This window comes from Scomber japonicus, chromosome 6 (assembly GCF_027409825.1).
Source record: "Scomber japonicus isolate fScoJap1 chromosome 6, fScoJap1.pri, whole genome shotgun sequence".
Lineage (NCBI taxonomy): Eukaryota > Metazoa > Chordata > Actinopteri > Scombriformes > Scombridae > Scomber > Scomber japonicus.
The window spans coordinates 3,715,169-3,735,148 of record NC_070583.1 but is presented as its reverse complement, the minus strand read 5'-3'; the positions used below and the strand labels follow the sequence as shown (position 1 = coordinate 3,735,148).

Genomic DNA, 19,980 nt, shown 5'->3' with positions numbered 1-19,980 from the left:
AAGAGTAGTAGTAGTGTGCTGAATGTATTTCTACCTCTACAGCAGCAGGAGCAGGTTTATGCTAATTTTCAGACCATGATGTCTTCAGGTTCATGTGCATTTGAACTCTTTCTCACAGTAGACAGTTTGACTTGTTGCAGGAAAAGCACAGGTGGAACTTATACCATTTACAAAGGCCAGGTTCCATTCAAAAGAAGCATACTGGTGAACAATAATACAAAACTAAATGTAGCCATTAGAATCAGTCCTGCTTTGACTTACCAAAGTGACTGCTGTGAAAAAGATCTAACACCAAAGTAACAAGAGCCAAGAAGTGACAGGCTTCATGAATCCCTTCTTTCCCCAATGAAGACGCAGGAAAACATCAGCATAAACACTTTCAATAACTTTTATTTTTTTCCCCTAATAGATCTGTACAATCAAGAAATCAAACTTAAGATGAGCCTAGCAAAAACTGATCTGTACATGTTAAATGCTTTCGGGCACAATAGCTTAACACGCATTTAAATAATCAAATGATGACTTGTCTAGCTATGCAAACACTTAAAAATCAGTCCCTCAGCTTGAAAACATGAACATGAGTGAGTGAAAAAAAAGGGGGGGGGGGGGGGGGGGCGTGGGGCAGGATGAACCAAAACAAACCAAACAGAAGAAAAACAATTATGTTCCCTTTAGATTCCATCTTTCTCTCCAGTGTTATAGAAAAGTACAGTCAAATATCTTATTTACAGTGAAATGAACAAAACTCTAATTTAATCAAACAGATTTCTTTTAGGTGTGGTGAGGGGGTTCTGGGCAGCAGGGGTAGTTGTCTTGGAAGGGAGGAAGCAACTTTACCAGTATGGCATTTTTAATCTGGTTTTTGGAGGGGGAAAAAAACAAAAACAAGTAAAGACAGGAGCAAACAGTTCATGTGAAACAGAGAGGAAGAATGCACACAAGCCAACAATCAATCAATATGGCTACTGCTCCGATTCCAGCACCAACATGTGGACGCTTTCTTCTACATCTCATATTTCTTCTATGCAATGCCTCTTTTCCTTTGCATCTGAATTATGTTTTCAAGCACAATCATCCCCCTTTTCCTCCATCAGCTGCCCTCAGGCACATTGATTCACCAGTCGACCACCTAATGAACCATTCCTGAGATATGTTATTAAAGTTATGCATTATTAAGGAGTTTGTATAGTGCTGTTTACCTGTTAATGTTGAGAACAGTTATGTAGTTACCTTTCCTAGTTCTTAGTTGTCAAATCTAACATTTATAGCCTCCTTAATCCCCCCCATTCTATCCTTCATCTTGTCAAAATAAAGCTGCCTTATTGCTAGAGTAACAGTGTTTTTCATTTCCATTGAAGAGAGACTCAATAAAAACAATTAATGGGAGAAGTTCATGTCATTCAGAATTAGTCATCTTAGAAATGGCCACCTTACAGGATGCATGGAGCACCTTCAGGCTCAATCTAGTGCAAACAGAGGACGTTTGGAGACACCTCCAACAGCATGGTATGTTCTCCCAGCTCATCAAGGCCCTGTTCTTCAAAAAGTCCAGAGGAGTCTTTCAGAGACCAGGATCACCAGGTAAACCAGGTTTACTTCAGTAAAGCAGTTATCATGGAAATCTAGCCTCCCTGTATAATCATTTTCTCTTTTCATGTTCTGAGATTTTGAACCATGTTTAATTTATCTAACCGTATAAGCTTTGAGTTGATCTTAAATTTATCAGAAGCCTGGTTTGAACAGTGAACCAAGCTCTTCTGTGCTCTCCTAATGAAACACTCCTGAGGATAAACATGATCCTGTTCATACTCATTTAGCTAACCCACACAAATTACTTATTTTGTGCAACACAGTGCTCTTATTTTGAAAAGGCAAGCATACATTGATAATTACATATCTTGATGAATCATAATAATGTTCTCATCTGAAATCAGAATTGTACACTAACATTTCTCAGGTTTTGGGTTTGAGGATTTGTTGCTATGACAACAGCTTTACATAAATCTTAATCATTACACAAGAAGAACAGGGCCTTGCTTTGTACTGCATCACACTATTCGTCAACAGGTGACAGATTGATTTAAGTGAACAGTGAAGATCACAGGACAGAGGTGCTGCTGGGCTGCTTCACTGTCCACACTGAGGACACACAGTGGATTCACATCAACAGTTCATATCAGGTCTACACTGAGGAGCAGCACTGCACACTAAATCTTGTGTAGTGTTTCTTTCCTGTCAGTTTTGAGTGGTTCCAGAGCTTCAGGATAAGAGCAGCACTCTGCCATCATACTGAAACACTCTGACTAAATCAATCAGAAGTAGTGTGTTGATGCTGCATCCCAGTTCAGAAAAATCCTGATTTCTTTGGGATAAAAAGCCAGAGAATACACATGACACATACAGTAATTTGACCGACATGAAATATTGTTACAACTAATATTACCTCAGTGAAGACTAGTCAGTACATACCTCTAGCATGGTTTCCCTTCAGGTTAAACCATTTGTTACTGAGTGTTTTGACAGTGAGTTAAATGCACTCTGACTCTGTTATACCGCCTCCTAATGTAAAACTGTTGAATTTCAACATCAACAGATGAGCTGGAAGAATTTCTTAGAGGTGGTATTTCCTATGCACTATAACAGAATCAAGACGTGGTCTTTACATTAATGTCAGTCCTTAAAAACAGAGCATGTATCATTTGAAGATTACACATTTCCAAAGTTATGATCCGTATCATCAACAGTTGCATGCTGCCTTGCAGACTTTGTCAGAAAAATAAACCGTACTCAATTTTGCCCGAGTTTCCAACTTAGAGCTCGAATTTGCAGAACTGTTCAACTGCATGTTTTGTGGTGGGTGAACACGTCTGGCTCCTCTGTAATGCACTACAAGTTGGTGGAGGAAAGTCAGGGAAGGGCCAGTTGCTCACTTCTCTTTCCTAGATGGAGGTGCAGCAGCAGAGGATGGAGAACTCATAGAAGTCCTTATCTCTGTGGGTGTTTTGCTCCTTCTTGGCTGCTTGGTGCTCCACCAAGGATTTTGCTGCACTGTCACCTGCCAGTCTCTACAGCCTTTCTGCCTCGCACATTCTATCCAGATAAGAAGCCAAAAAAAAAAAAAAAAAAAAAATCTACTTTGAAATGTGCCGACCTACAGACGTGAGTATAGCAGAGTATAGCCGAGGTGTCGATGAAACTGTTTACAAGTGTCTACATAGTCTGAAGTTTGTCCTTCCACACAGCATGATGATCCAGTCAGTGTGCAAAGGCCCAGAGCAAAAACAAAGTTAGGATGGGGGAGGAAAAAAAATATTGGTTGAACCTTTATTTTGTTACAATATAGATTTTTTTTTTAAATTTACAAGTACCTCTTCCTTCCTTTCTTTAAGTTGTTTTTGTGAACCAAAACAAGAGGGAAGCTTGTCTTATTTTGAAGCAGTGCTGTGTTCTCGTAGATTATGCCTGCAAACAATTTTTAATTTCCTTTTTTTAAGTAATGGGGGATCGGGGCGGGGCGGGGCGGGGGGGGGGGGGGGGGGGGTGGGGCAAGAAAAAACAAAAAGAAAAGAAAGAAAAAACAATCTTCTTAGATTCAGTGGTGTGGCTGGGAATTTTGGGGTCTCCTGGGTCCGAGACTGCTGAACACAGGAGAACAGGGTGGGGGTGGGGGGGTGGATGTCAAAGCATGTTAGGAGTTCAGAATCCATCCACCCAAACAGCAAGGCCCCTCTCTGCTAGCGAGCGGTTCACTGAAACCACCTGAAGAAGAGAAACAGTCACTTTATTCTCATGATTGCTGCAACAATGAAAAACAGACAAATAAACATGATTCCTAATATTCACTTTCTCTACTCATTCATTACACTGGCTTCTACTCTACTGTTCTTTTGATCATTTTTAAAAGTTACTGTGAATGAAATTTTAAACTTCCTGCACATGTTTCACATTAAAAGCCCGTAAGGACAGAGAGATTTCCTTCTCCTGTAAAACATCACTGTTGAGTTTGTGACAGGACATTGACTCCAAATGACAAGAACGGCTAGTCAAATTCATTAGAATTAAAAAAAAAACATGGTAAGTTACAGTTTGTGGATTTTCAGTTTACTTAATATTCAACTCTCCTTATAAATATGCAGATAGTGTAAGAAGAGGCCATTCATTGGAGGTTTTAATGTTATGTATGCACTGATTTCAGCTTTTTGGCAACTCTGTTTGGGGTGGCTGTGGTTCAGGTGGTAGAGCAGTCGTCCACCAATAGGAAGATTGGCGGTTCGATTCCCAGCTCCTCCAGTCTGCATGTTGATGTATACTTGATGGGCAAGATACTTACTGATTGCTCCCGTTGCTATGTCAATGGTGTGTATATATATATATATATATATATATATATATATATATATATATATATATATATATATATATATATATATATATATATATATATATATATATATATATATATATATATATAGTTACATATATATATAGTTACATGAAAGTAGACATTTGTAAGACTAACCATTTCAAATTCCACATGACTGACATTTTCAATCCAAAAACTATAGCTACAACTATGCTATTCAACATTCAATAGTGCTCTAACTTTCTACCTGCTGATAGTACAGTCGGTATGAAGTATTGGATTATCAAACTAATGACCGGCTGTATCTGAGCGTCTTACCTCTTCTCCCACCATGTTCCACAGGTGGACCAATGGCAGGCCTGTGTTGTTGTCATAATTTGAGACCTTTAAAAGACAGAGGGGGGGAAATGGCCAGTGAGTTACAAGAGACTTAAACAGTGTGGAGGAGTTGACTGATGAAGGTTGATTACCTGTGCAAGCAGAGCCACTCCTCTGGTCATCTCCTCCATCGCTGATGTGGCCTCTGGTGAAAAACGATCCTCCCCTAATGAAAGACATTTATACAACAGACAATGACCAATAGCTCAAACAACAGTCAGCTGTAAGTATTAAAATGAGGAGTCATGCAGACAATGGTTTACCTGGAAGAGGGGCGATGTTGTCTAGTAATACTTCAGCCCCTTGAAACGGTAACGTTACAAAATCAGACCTGAACAACAAAAAGAAATGATCTGTTAAACAATGCAAATATATAGAAAGGTATCAGTGTTAAAGACTACTGAAATAAAGTTTATCTCAGAGAAACTTGCAAACTATAGTGTGTTTTAATGCTGTGATAATCACACATAGCTTTCATGGAAGTATTGGGTATTATTATGGTATATTTGTTCATAAGCATGTATTGTATTAACCTCTTAAATTCCTAAATGATCCATACATTTCAATTTAGACACATTTCAGTATCAAAGTATGTCACACTTTATGAACTTATGATAGAGTGATGTAGAGAGCAGAGTGAGGAGCAGGAAGCAGGACAGTGTGAGTGAGGGAGAGGACACATCACACTGACTCACTGCAGATATATATTTTGAGAGAATGAAGGTCAGAGTAAAAGAGAGTCTTTGACTTTTTAATGAGTGTAGCAGTGAGTCTCTGGAGACCTCCAGCAGAGAGGCCATCACAGGTCGGACACAAGACTCTCATTTATAAGTCACATTTGTAACCTAGTCTGTGAGTGTGCTAAGAAATCCTTAAATCCTCAATGTGTACGAGGAATCAAGTTAGAAGATTTACAATACAATTATTACATTTACAACAAAGAAAAAAGGTTATTTATTAAATATAAAATTGCATGACTGTGATTTTATCCATGAAGCCAGTCAGGTGGACTGGGACTGAATTCACAGATACATACACACAGCAGGTATACTGTTCTGGGCCCGTCACCACTCTGAATGATACCAGTATATCATGTGTCTGTGTATGAGACACATGAACAGTATACATTTAGCTCAATGCCTTCAGTCTACAGTCACAGTTTATCATCAGGTGCTTTGACACTGGTTGGCTCCTGTGTGTGTGCATGTGGCTATATCCAGGTCCAGAATATTAAATAATAAATGGAAGCTACTTGTCACTCAAAACTGTAAATATTAACATTTAACAACTACTCACGCATTATTTATTTTGAACATTCTAATACAGCACAACGTGTGGTTTTCTGTACAGTGGAGAGCAGCCAGAAGTCCAACCCATTATAGCTGCTGAGACTCATCCCACAGCCTGGATGTGGAACCTATATGTATGCGAGTCTGACCTCCTGTTCAATAAACCACCTCTAGATGGTAGCGTTAGGCTTTTTTTCTTTTTAAACATGCCAACAGCTACAAAAATCACATTATTTTGAAAAGAAACAGTGAGGAAGAACAGTTTGGATACAGTGAAACATTCCACACTCACCTTATTTGCCGTAGTGAGTCGATCTTGACTCTGTCATAGCCGCCATAGTCAACATATCTAATCTCTGCTTCATTTGTTTCTTTATAGAAGGTGATGACCTGAGCTCTCCACCACGCTCCTTCCACCGCTGGAGCCGCACAGATTACACCAACTGGATGACAATGAGACAGAGGACGATAGAAATACTCATAAAGACTACTAAATACAGTAAGCACCAAGCTTAGTCTGCATCATCTCCTTTAGCTAATGACACTGAAATGCCTTGAGGGTGTAGGACAAGAAAAGATAAAAACACCCCACACACTCTGCAATCACTTGTACTTCGAGTCAGTGTTGGAGAAACGAAATGACAGAAACATCATGTAAAGACAGACAGCACTGCTACTGAGAGCCTGAGAGTGTGAGTGTGTGTGTGTGTGTGTGTGTGTGTGTGTGTGTGTGTGTGTGTGTACTTGGCTCTCTCTAAACAATATAAGAGTTCTACTGAGGATTTGTGCAGATGTTACCTCCAGCTAAACTAAAAACTACATCTCTGGAATCTCTACCAGGCCTGGAAGACTGGCTTTATTTTCATCCTTCCTAATACTTCTTGCTTGCCTACCGTAGTGGGCATGAAACTGCTTTTAACTTCATTCAGGCTCATCAAGCTGCTCTTCAAGCTGCTGGAGGATGTGTGGCTTCCAGGGTCCTTCTCTTGTTTTGGGCCTTTCCAAAAGTTAATACTTTGTGGTGTAAGATTTATTCTTTAGTGACTATATTTGGGACAGACGTTACATTTAACTGGGACAGACTCCTTTTTGGGCTTGTACACTCAACAACTGTAAGTGTTAAAACAAAACGTTTACTTGGAATACTGAGTGTAGCTGCTCCCTGAAACACCCTTTCTTCACCCATTTATTTTCATATGAAGGTTTTTTCTTTTATTACAATGGAAAACAGCCTATCTTCATATTCTACTTGCTCTACATGTGTCATTGTATAAATGCATTGTAAAAAAAAAAATGAAATGGATCACTAAAAATTAAGTAATTAGATAATTAAGATGACTGTGTAATGTTGTTGACATGTGATTGTAAATAAAGGAAAACATGTTTAAAAAAGAAAAATGGATAAAACTTCACACTTTTATTTGTGAAAGGAAACCAGGAGGGGTTCATGTTTGTTTCCTCACTGTGAAATAGTGAAATGGTCTCCAACATTGGGATCATCCTTTAAGTCTCCTCCACTCAAAGATTTATTGTGCTGTTCTGACACTTCACTGTGATGTTGTTCTCTGTGCTCAGTGATCTATGTGCACAGTTTGTTTTCACATTCATCTGCTGAAAGTGGAAAGTCTCTCTGAGCTCTCCTTAAATCTCTGGTCCAACAAGCTGAATTTATGACATCACTAGTTTGCAGCCAATCATGTCCAGAATGCAACTAAACATGGAAACATAAAGCCCCCAGTGCACACACACACTGAATGAACCTCACAGTGAAGTAGTTTTACTTTTGAAACAAGAAATATTTTCATCTTCAAATTCTGGATTTTTCAAACAGGTGGAGTAAATGTGGGGTTAAAAATTTTAACAAGGGAACTGGACTTTTTGTGAATGTCAGACAAATTATTCAAAGCAAAGTATTTATCGGCTTTAAAACAAGTCTGGAGGAGATCTTTAAATACAACACTGGTGTAAACTCATTCATGCATTGTTTAATTCCTCCTCCAAATCATAGTGTCCACCAAAGGTTTAAAACATGATCCACATCCATTGTGAGCTAGGTTACCTTCAGCAGGTGAGGGCAATGCAGGGGTGCCCGGCTGGGAGTAGCACAGGAACATCTGCTGGTCCAGGCTTCGTAGGGCGTGGTAGGTGGGGTGGGTGTGCTGCTGGACAAAGACGTGACCGGCTGACACGATGTTCACCACAATCACTTCAACTGTCACACCACTGGGCAGAAGAAGCTGAGGAGAAAAAATGACAGTGAATGAAAAAAGTTATTCCTCCAGTGTGTGGCTTCAATGATCCAGTCTGTTCTCCCTACAGCTAAAACTGCTGAGTACACATAAGGCCTTCCAGCTCCTAAATCCTTATGTTACTACCTCACAAGCAGGACAAACAGTGCTTTCTAATCACATCTGAGGGGTTGAGCCTTTCGCCCTACAGGAAGTTTGCCTTTGGGCTGACATATGTTAGAAAGCATGAAAAAAAGGTATTTTTGCTGGTCTTGTTAGTCTGGTAGAATAACACAACAGCTAGTAGTAGCATAGAGAAACCCCTTACCCAGGAAGTCATGGGAAGTGATGGCAATGTGAGTGGGGGCGGTGGAGGCGCATATAGGTTGGTCAAGTCCAGATCTTTAAATTTCTTCCCGATCAGTGACAGGGCTTTGTCAACCTGCTGCTGCGTACCTGGACAGAGATCAAACAACAGTTATTTATTCACTGCAAGGCAAGATTTAAGAAGACATTACTCACAGCTCAGGCTGCTTTTTTCTGGGACTCCACTAAGAGTAGCTTTGTATGATTCACAGTTCAAAAAACTATCTTAAAAACTTGATTTATTTGATACTGTCTCTTTTTGCAGCCCTCACAGTTCAGCCTCTGTCTCTAACAGGCAGCTTTAGCTCCTGACTTTTTGGCCAGCTTAAGGAAGCCAGCCAAGGGCAGTCATAGAGTCCTTTATAACAGGAGTCTATGGCTCTAACCCTTCCCAAAACCCCTCCAACAGACATTGTGGGTGGTCCTGACTCACCCTCTATGTGACAGATCTGGAACTCCTGTGTGTAAGGCAGGGTGGAGATGTAGATCTTTGAACCAGAGTTCTGCTTCAGGAAACTCACGTATCTCCCCTGCTTCCCGATTAACCGCCCTACAAGATGCTGGGAGATGAAGACCACCAGAAGAGAGGAGTTCATGTCAAAAAAGGACAGTATATTAATACAGACATTTAACAAACACACACACATACAAACACTGTGTGTGAGGAAAGATTCTCATTAGAAGGTGATTACTTTCAAGATTCAGAGGTTTAGAATCTATTTTGTTTGAACACTATATTATAGTGAATGCCCAGTCTATCATTGGACACTTCATATATCTCTATGCTGCATTTAAATGATAACAAATGTGTTGGCTGACAGATCTCATGAACTCCTCTCATCTGTTTGAAAGACAGCCAACAGTGAAAGCCAGTTAGAACAGAATGAAGCTCGAGACAAACATAGCAGCCTAAACAGACGCCACATTTCTCACCATTTTCATCTGTCTCTACTTTAAATGTTGAAAACTGACTAGCTGTTGCAGAAATGTCATCACATTAGTGGAGATGATCATTTAGATTCCAGGTGATCTTTAACAGTACTCATGTTCAGATTTAACTTACTCTCCAGTGTTTCCATCTGAAACACATAAGGGCTCTTTTTTTTTTAAATGAAATGCAATGATACACTATAATCACCTGCTGCATCAGCCCTTTGAAGTTGAATAGGCTCAGAGAATGGAGTCCTAATTGAGTCAAGGTGCTGATCTTTGCCCTCAGACTTTGGCCTCTATACTGAGTGAATTATTAACTGATTATGAGACCTGAGCAGTGAGCTGGAAGCATTATTGTCTGCCATTGTCTGTTCTGATATTATCACTTGTAAAAAATTATTAAATCCTACAACTCTGGAATTAAGTGCAATTACAGTTTTTGGACAATGATATACTAATGTCTCATTAGATATGAGCAGTACTAAAACATGACACAGGAGCATGTTTTTAGTCTTGAACATGGCATATTAAACACTCAAAGAAAAGCTGCTGGGTTCCACTAAGCCCTGAAAGGACTTATCAGTTAAGGTTGTTTCTAGTGTAAAGAGGGCTGATATCATGTCACAGCAACGAGATAACATTCTACTTCTTGTGTCAGATGGCCCGACTCACCTTTGGCACCTCAATCTCCCAGATGATGAGCTCCGAACTGGAGGAGGCAGTGTGGTTACTCTGGATTTCTCCTGCACCCATAGTGCAGCCGCTGTCCACCGAGTCCATACTGTTCACATCAGAACCTACACACACACACACACACATTAACTCGCTATATTCACACAAGATGCTGTTACTGCACACAGTAGAAGGTGTCTACTGCATCGTTTCAACACAGGCTGATTACAACTTCCTGTGAGATATTTGAATGATTACTAGAAAGAACCTTAGGGTGTATGTTATCAGGTCAGATTTGGGAGAAAAACTATAGGAAGTCCCATCAGTATGGATTTAATATGGATTTTAAGATCCCGCTCATGTCCCTTAACACATATTCAACATTTATTTACACTAGTTTAAACTTGATTTAAACCTGTCTGCTCTGGATTTAAAATACAAACAATCCCAGCTGCTGTTTCACAATCTGATCATTCCACTAGCTCATTATTATGAAGAAACTCCAGCTTCCTGTGTCCTGAGTCCATATTATTTTATTAACTCACTTCTTTGGTGCATAAAAATAAAAAATACATTCTCTGAGTTTTATGGCTGAGAATATTGAAGGCACAGTGAGCTGATTGGATGAAGATGTTCTTTACACTGTGCCTGTTTGACACTCATTACAGCTGCTCATACAGTTAAGAACAAAGTTGATAAGAGTCAGTAAGGATTTAACTAATCGTCTTAAGCCGTCTCATAAGAAGCTGAATGAACATTCACTCTCTGAGAAGTGATTTGAAATTACATGTATGTGGAAGGTCCAAAAAAAAAAGAAAAAAAAAAGTGTATGACCGTCCTTCACTGAATTCAGTGCTGATGTAAAGAACAGTGAGAAACACACAGACAGGAACAGCAGCTTCAGATTTATAGCAGGCCTCTGCAGTTTACTATAGACACAAAGTCAATACTTCCTCCATTACCTGTTGAAATGATTCAGGACCATTTACATGACTGCAGTCAGGTCATACTCACAATAAACTGCTCTTATTCTACACTTCATTCCAATCTTTGCCATCCCTCCGCTCAATGTAAAGCTACTGTTAATGAAACTAAACACATCACAAGACAACGTCCACTATGTCATTTGTTTCAAAAAGTGCATGAAAAAAAGCAGGTGTGCGCATGTGCAAGCACAGAGCAGTGAACAGCATCCTCTCTGCATCCCATAAGCACCAGCCACACACACACACACACACACACACACACACACACACACACACACACACACCCTCTCCTTTGATTGGTCACTTGATTACTGACGGTGACCTTTGATTGGCTGTCTGGTTTGATCACATACAATCAAAAGGACAGGCAGTTGCCAGAGAGAACAAATGGAAATAAATAATGATGCTTAGCAGCTGATTCTCTATTTGTAATACTTATGACAAAGTGTTAGACATAGTAGCAGAAGTTGTTTAAACCCATTTTCAGATTTGGCAAAACTTTATTTCAGTCATGAATACTGACCAAAAAAAAAGCGATATCACTGACATTTCTGCATCCAGCCCACATTAGACCAGGTCTAGATCAAGACCATTACACTTACACTGTGAAATCTGGACTAGATTACAAGAGTGATTAAAACAGTTTCAGAGTTGTGAAGAAAAGGCAATTTCACTGTTTTTCCCATCCAGACCGCATTACAGAGATTTCAAAAATGGACTCCATAAAGATCATCTGTGATTATGTTTCAGAAGATAAAAAGAACTTTTCTACCCTAGACATAGAATCATGCTGTGAATCTCTACCTGGAAGACTAGTGAAACTAATGAATTAAAGACACTAATGCTGATGAAAAACAAACAGTCTGTAGCAGAGTGGTGAGGATGACCTGACATTTGTTGTACACATGAAACCTCCCAGGGATATACTAGGATTAGGAAACAACAGCTATATAGGTTGGGTATATAGGCATGTCCTCCATAGAATCATGGTCAAAAAATGCTTACACCAATCCTCATTTTAAACAGATTTCATGACTCACCTCCAGACTGGTCTGTCTCCACCTCACATGTGCCATGAGCTCCATTCCTCAGGACCATCCCATCAAGCCTTTTTACATCGACTTCACTTTCTTCAGTTAAGGCCAAAACTGTTGCCTCTGTGGCTGATTCAGCCAGTGACTGAGGCTGTGTTGCCTCTGTTACTGACAAGTCTGTAACCTGGATCACATCCATCTGGTTATCAAACGTGCTGTTCTGGAGGTCCTCGCTGCTGATGCCATCCTCAGAGTGGCAAGTGCTGCAGGCTGAGTCCTCAGCTAGCGTAGATGCTTCATCTCCTTTCAGTTTCATGTTTAGCAGAGGGGCACTTTGTGCTGCTTGGTGTGATGGTGTTGGCCAGTGGCCTCTCTGTACATCATTTGTCTGATGAACCTTGTGACTGACCTCAACAGGCTCCCATACTGAGGCCGAGGTGCATCCATTAGGAACCCCTTGCTCTTCCTTCTGTGTTGCCTCTGCAGAGTCATGGCCTATCTGAGGCACACTTGTCAGAAGGTGGTGGTGCTGCTGTGTTGCTGTAATTAGCTCCTGTTGGTAGCAGAGCCTGTCGCTAGTCAGTGGTGTGCTGCTGCTACTGCTGCTGCAGCCAGGGTGGCTTTTGTCTGTGACCTGGCAGCTGGTGACACCGAGGACTTCCTGGGTGGCAGCCGAGATGACCTCAGTTATGAGCCCAGCTGCCAGAAGCTCCAGATCCTGCTCCTCTCCACTGCTGCTGTGTACCTGGATGTCCTCTTGAGTCACTGATGTGGTGGTGCAGTCTTGGGTTGTGGTCAGGGCCGGGGCCGGAGCAGGGGCCGGGGAGGTAGGTGTGCTGGTCAGAATGTGTTGGTGGAAATCCTGCACTGAAGTGGGTGTTTCTAGAGAATCGGTCTCTGATGAGATCACTCTCTGCACTTTGGCTGGGGTGACTGCACAAACCACCATCTCATCCTGTGCACTATTAGAACTGTGGTGCTTTGCAACTTCCCCCTCTGGCTCAGGCCTCTCTGCATCAGAACGGTGTGCGTCCGTGGGGGAGGAGCTGGTGACTTTGGTAGACTGACAGGACAAGATGACCTCTTCCACTGTGGCTTTTGGAGTAGAGTTTGAGTCTCTCGTTAGAAGTTTGTCAGGCACTGTTGCCAAGACAGACGCTGGGCTCTTCTGCAGTTCTTCATGGTCTTTCAGGGACACCTGAAGGCCTCCTTCCTCACGATGTAGTGGTACAGCTGAGACTGCAGGTTTATGAACTTCTTCTTGTCTTATTCTGCCGAGGTGATGGGATGCTTCTTCAGAACTTTGGTCCAGTGCCGGTGCTGCTTCAGTGTCCTGGACATGGATCTGAGATTTGTCCTGTTCTGTTCTCTGGTTATTGACCGTTGGAGGTCTGTGGGTGTCAGTAGGAGATACAGTGCCTTTCTCAACCAAACCGTTGCTGCCTTCTGATGGAGAAGATCTCAGGGCCACGTTGGTTGGATCCCCCTCTGTGCTGTCATGGCTGATGAGCCGCTCTTTCTTCCGTGAGATGTACCACCACCAGCCGATCAACGCGAGGACTCCAGGTAGTGTGTATGGCACAACAGAGCGAAACCTCAGTGGCATTTCCTCAGGAAACTAGCAGCTACACCTGGAAATCACAAAGACACACAAGTACATGTGAGTTTAATGAGGTTTCACATCTAAAACTATTTACAGCAAATGAGGAAACACTGGTCTAGATGTGTCATGGACTGCAGGTTGATTTAAGCTTCATTGTACTGTTTCATTCAGCCTTTCAGCCAACATACACTGTGACACACGCCAGTTTCCATGAGACCCTCAGAGACACAAAGTTGGTATACACTCACTTCTATATCATCAAATGGGATCTTTTGACCTATTTGACATTCAACGTGGCAACATCAAACTGGAGTTATGGAACAGAGCCACAATCCTGATCCTGCATATGTTTGAGACATCCCTAATAAAGTGGTTCTTTTTATTCAAAAGCTTTTTCAATTTTGGTAACTAGCCTAAATATTCTTTATAAAATGCTCATCCCAGAGTACCACAGTCCCCTGAAAAGTGACAGCACAGAGCACAGAGTGGGTTAAAGGTCTTAACGTGACAGAGTGAGGATATGAGACAGTGGATCAGCCCTCTGAACTTTCTGCACACTCGACTCCTAGTGCGCAGACTAACAGGAGGTGACTCCCTGTCCATGTTAAAAAAAGGCCATGTACACATGCCTTTCCTTAACGGACCTGGTCAGGCCTGCCTCCGCCAGGAGGAATGCATCACATGGGATGAATGTGACTCAATCATATGCTGCCATGCTTCTAGTCACAGCTCTAATGGGCAGCTGCCCTTACATTCAGATACGTGTGTACGTGTGTGTGTGTGTGTGAGACAGAGAGAGAGGAAGCACCAGCGAACCTGGACTTTTGACCTCTATGGCTTCTGCTACTACCACCTGCTCTACGTAATCAACACCAGGCCACCTACAGGCTAGCAGCACAGTCCAGACAGAACATTTTAACATGATCTAACTGCTAAAGCTGCTTTATGGGAATCTGTCCAGATCAAAAACTAACTGTTCATGAGAGCTTTTAAGATGGAACTGACACTGTGCTACATTCATGTAACATGATACTGTTTGGAAAACTGCCTGGTATTCTACTACTTTATCACTTTAGCTGTGTGAAATACATGTCTAAAGGTATTACAAGCATTCAACAAGCAGTAAACACAGTCTTCTTTAAGAATGTGGAAGAAAGACAGTGCCGACACATGAATGTACTGAGGCTGTGGCCTTTGTCTTGAATAATGCATAGCCATGATGACTCATTTCCAAAGAGGTGGGAAAGACTATACCATCCACACATCAAGGTGATACATGGATGATTCCTTTGTTATTTATAAATGCACACATTCAACAACTGCTTCATATTTTTAAATGGATCTGTTAAAACCTGTAACTCTGACCCTGTCCTCCTCACCCTACAATGTCTGGCATTTGTACATTTGAACTAGTCATTTGTGCACATCATTTGACTTACTGCAACAATATGTTAGAGGTGGTTGTACAAGTCTGGTCAAACTATAGAGTGCAAATAACTGGATAGCACTTTTATTTTACTATTGAGAAGTTCAGGAACAACAAAATTAATACATTTAAAATTGATGTCATTTTTCCCAGTCCCCCTGACACTCTCAGACAGCCTTTATGTTGTACAGGACACTGGTACAGATCTCCCTGTGCAAAGTCAAATTAAAACTCAAAGAACAAATCAGCTTCATGGGTTTAATATAGATATTACACCAAAAATGCCAGGCCTTGTATATTTATTTCCCCATTTTGACATTTATAAAAAGTATGTTTTACCAGAAGTGAAAGTGTCACAGCCTACACATTATAGAGGGGTAAAGATAAAAGCAATAAAAGGGTAAAAATGTATACAACATATGTTCTATACTGAAGGAACTGCAGTCTCTGATAATCTTCCTTCAAGTATTAAGAAACTGGATTGTGTAGCATCTGCACCAACAGGTCAATTCAACTGATGTAAACTTGACACAGCAGTAATATTATGCAATAACATGAAATATCATTACTGGCTGAAGCAACCACAGGAATCTAGTATTGGATATTAATAAAAACACACAGATTGACATGGGTAATCCATTATAGTTAATATGAAGCCAAAAAGTCTGCTAGCTCTGAAAACTATAAACAAGCATGATTGCAGTGACATGAACAGACTGGCTTTGGCCATTTGTTGTAAGGTTAAAGGTTGTCCTGCAGCTGAGGCTCAAACATCAGATGTCAGAGCATCCCTGAACACAACATCAGGGAGAGTTTTGAGGACTTATCACCTGTTACTGCATGGCACACATGTTGATTCAAAGGAAAAGCATTAACAATGAAAATATAATGGCTGACAGTTGTGTATATTATTCAAATATCATTAGTAAAAATGACATGCTGTGCAGTTTATTATATCAATGGTGTAGCAGCTGCATCTAAAGATGCATATTTGATTTGATTAATCAGTATAAATGTAAGTACTTTTCCTTAAAGAAAGCTTTAGTTAAAGACATTTGTACTCAATCTGAACTGGTGAAATGAAAGCTGCCAGCAACAGGTTCCTAATACTGGCTGAATTCAAAACCTCCATCATACCATCAGGGTAGGCCACACCTTTAATCACACCTTTCTTTACATATGAAAAACCAACCACAGCCACTGACCATTGCTGATTACAGCATGTGCAAGCCACCTTTATTCAAACTGAGCTGACATTTAGCAGAAAACACCTGCACAGACCAAACACACTGCTCATTTCATTTAGGTGGCTTTATGCTTTCAGACCAGCTGTATACTTGCATGAGACAAACTTTGACATGAACATGGGCAACCAAAACTAAAGCTTTATGAAATTGTGAAAATCAGTCTATATATGGAGTACACATAAAGGGCTGTCTGCAAATCAACACAGACCAGTGGGGTCTCGACCTAGAGTGAAGGGGTCCTCTAACTTAACATTCAGCAGATGTTTCTCTATGAGCATGTTAAAAATGACAACTACAATTCACCTACTATGACTACACAGTCTGCCATATAATGCAGCATCAGATCAACAAATGAAAAGCTTCAGTCTGGGCAGTGGAACCTGACTCAGAAAAGGAAAGTTAGAGATGAGACTGTATACATGTGCTTATGAAATGGTGGCCCACGCTATGTTCACCTTGGACAAGGTTACAACTCAAGTAGACTGGCTGCTTTTCAAGCAGTCAGACAAATGTGAAGCCTTCCTTCCAGGTCAGACTTGTATTGGAGCTTTTCCTGACCTTAAAGTCAATACTCAGAGTGTGACCTTGGCTGTTCAGACAGGGGAGTGGTCATGCTGTACTTGCATGTTACAAACCACACAGAGTGCTGTGCACAGGCAGCCTAAGCAGCTTACACACCTTTCATATTAACAACACACTATTAGTCTCTACTAAGGTGACATGCTGTCACTTAATCAATTCCTACAACTGCTTGACGATCTAAACGCTTTACTATAAATTTCGCAACGTAATCTTTTGTTCATCGGCAGACGTGCGTGCCTAATCTACAACAGGACTTATGATTTATCAGTCACTGGTCCGCTGAAAGCGCTATATGAAATCCAGCAGGCTGTCTCTAGAGACTACTGTTCTATAAATGGTTGACCCTGTCCTTTAGTAACGTCAAAGGCGTGCGAGGATAACCGGGAATTCCTTCAAAACGGTGACATTTCACTACTATTAACACCAACGTGGTCATTATATGTAGGTCGGATGGCAGAGTGGTACTGTTCGTCCATGTTCATGAAACACTTTTCTGGCCTTACATGTGCAGATTATACCATGGACTTTTACATGACGGAACACACCGAGACTACAGTCAAGTTGAAATTTAACGTTATCTGCTGGTAGTTAAAACAGAGTAATCCTTGTATTACCGAGCTGTCTAGAATACATGAGGGTCATAATTCCTACTTTCAGTAACGACTAAGCTAATGCCAGCTAGCTACGTGCTAATGATAATATAATGATAATAATAATACCTACAATGTATGTGTGCATGGCTCACAATAAATAATCCCGTTGCTGGTGCCGCGTTTAACGTTAGCAAGTAAAAGCCAGTCGTGTATGATAGATCCATCACAACATAGACCTGCCAATGGGATTATTTAGCAGCAAAGACCACTACGGGAAGCAACACTTGTCATTCAGCCAGTTAGTATGGTGATGTATGTATGGTGATATATGTATGGGAGGGTAACGTTAATATTCACTCAATAAGACTCGACACTTCCATCTCTTGATTCACATGACTCTTGAGGCTCTTTCACTTAACATGTCCATACTACAACACTGCTCCTTAGCGAACACAGTACAACCAACCTTTGAAAGAACAACCAGAGCCGGTGTGTGGCAGCAGGCAAAGAGAACTAACTTCATGTGTGCCTCGTTTGAATGCCGATTTGATCGGAGAACCCTAAACATTCAAAGACGAACCTGTGCCGGCTACTAAAACACACACGTTGTCAGGAGCATGGGGAAAGTTCAATGACACCTATATAACGGCAGTTTGGCGTAACGCTGTGTGGAATAGAATCCGTTCAGAGGTAGTCGTAACCTCACTAACGTTTACACTGCTGGGTTAAAGCATGGCTGCTGAGGAGGCCGCAGTGCTTCATACAAAGTACAAAGTTAGCAGGCTAGCCCAGCACCTTGGTTTCATGCTAAAACGTCTATGGACATACACACGAATTAAATGTCATGGCAGCTAATCGCACAGTCTCACCACAGCATTATATCTGACCACGACGCTATGACCGTGGGTAGCTTACATCACTGCAGCCTCGTGTGTCAGGACACGAGTTTCATGTATCCACCACAATATGAAGGCAGAGCATCGGACAGCTTGAAACGCGAGCAAATGCAGCAGGCAGTGTGGTAGACTGACGCAGGGTTAAAGGACATTTAAGCCAAAGACTGCTTCTGTCCTGCATGGGCCTCAGACCTTCACGTTAGCTTGCTAGCCGGCCCGCCTGGCGAAATGATACCAAAATGCCTTCTTGCTGTTGATAGCATGTACACATTTATTACTATTCATGACACATGAGCCGGCTGTTAGAATGTAGATAAAAACAGCAGGAGGAAAGGAATTAAGGTAATTCTAGTTATACAACAGGGACAGCAGCTAGCTGGAGTGTGCCGACAATTAAGTTGCAGAAAGATGTGAAGGCTAGTTGTTCAATGACATGTGGTTCCTACATTCAGTCAGTGACACAATAAACTGTAGACATGTTGAAGAGATGCATGAAAATGGAAATGAATGTGTCTTTAAACACTGTGCGTGTGTTGCAGCCTTGTGAGAGGATTTGGACCAAGTCACGCTGTGTGAACATGCAGATAGCTACAGGCTAACCTGCTTTCTACCCGCCTGCTAATTGCAGCCTTGTCCTCTCCAGAGATTATCAGTTTACTTACGGTATTTTAGGATCCTTGGCGCCGCCACGATGAGAGTAACACTAGTATAATGTCAGAGTGTTGGTTTTTTAAACGCGTCCTGAGGAAAGTCAGTCTCTCCTCTCCACGTGTTGACCGACTAGCACCAGTCTAAAAAAAAACACATACTAAACAGCTGGTAAAATCTCGCGATACTCATACGTTAAAATCATTCAAACCGTTTGTAGCCTCGCGTCAACTGAGGGTGCAGCAAAGGCACTGTAGCTTCTAGCTTCATATAGAGGCGATATACATTATGTGTTGAAACTGTAACATAGCATCGATTAACTGTGTAACTGAGAACAATGAAATGTATATTTACTAAATAAGATTACTCATTAATGAATTGATTCATCAGTAACTCCAACAGAAATGAATACTTGGACATGGGAGAATTGGATAAAGCAAATAAACGTACATAACTTCTAATCTTTCTTGGTAAAACCCCATAAACACACACATGGTTTCTGTCTTTATATCTATCATCGTTTCTACATATGTGGGACACTACTAGCCCCTAACCATAACCATAACCATCACAACTAAATGCCTAAACCAAACCCTTACCCTAAACTGAACCTAAACTCTATTCTAACCTTAACCTTTAAATGGCCCTGTGAAGTGGTGAGAACCTGTCAAAATGCTCTCAAAACACAAACATGTCCTCACAACACTGATTTTCAACAAAAATTAGTTCTCTTAAA

General features: G+C 41.1%; 1 protein-coding gene across 1 annotated transcript; it reads right to left on the bottom strand.

Moving 5' to 3' along the window:
• Nucleotides 1–3,605: 3,605 nt before the first annotated feature.
• akap1b (A kinase (PRKA) anchor protein 1b) lies at nt 3,606–19,391 on the bottom strand. Its single transcript, XM_053321336.1, has 11 exons — nt 19,259–19,391; nt 12,256–13,880; nt 10,230–10,354; nt 9,058–9,184; nt 8,587–8,714; nt 8,090–8,267; nt 6,323–6,473; nt 5,005–5,072; nt 4,834–4,907; nt 4,682–4,747; nt 3,606–3,759 (listed from the first exon to the last, which is right to left on the bottom strand). The coding sequence occupies exons 2-11, from the start codon at nt 13,853–13,855 to the stop codon at nt 3,697–3,699; spliced, it is 2,580 nt and encodes an 859-aa protein (XP_053177311.1). The 5' UTR covers nt 13,856–13,880; nt 19,259–19,391; the 3' UTR covers nt 3,606–3,696.
• Between the last annotated feature and the right edge of the window lie 589 nt (nt 19,392–19,980).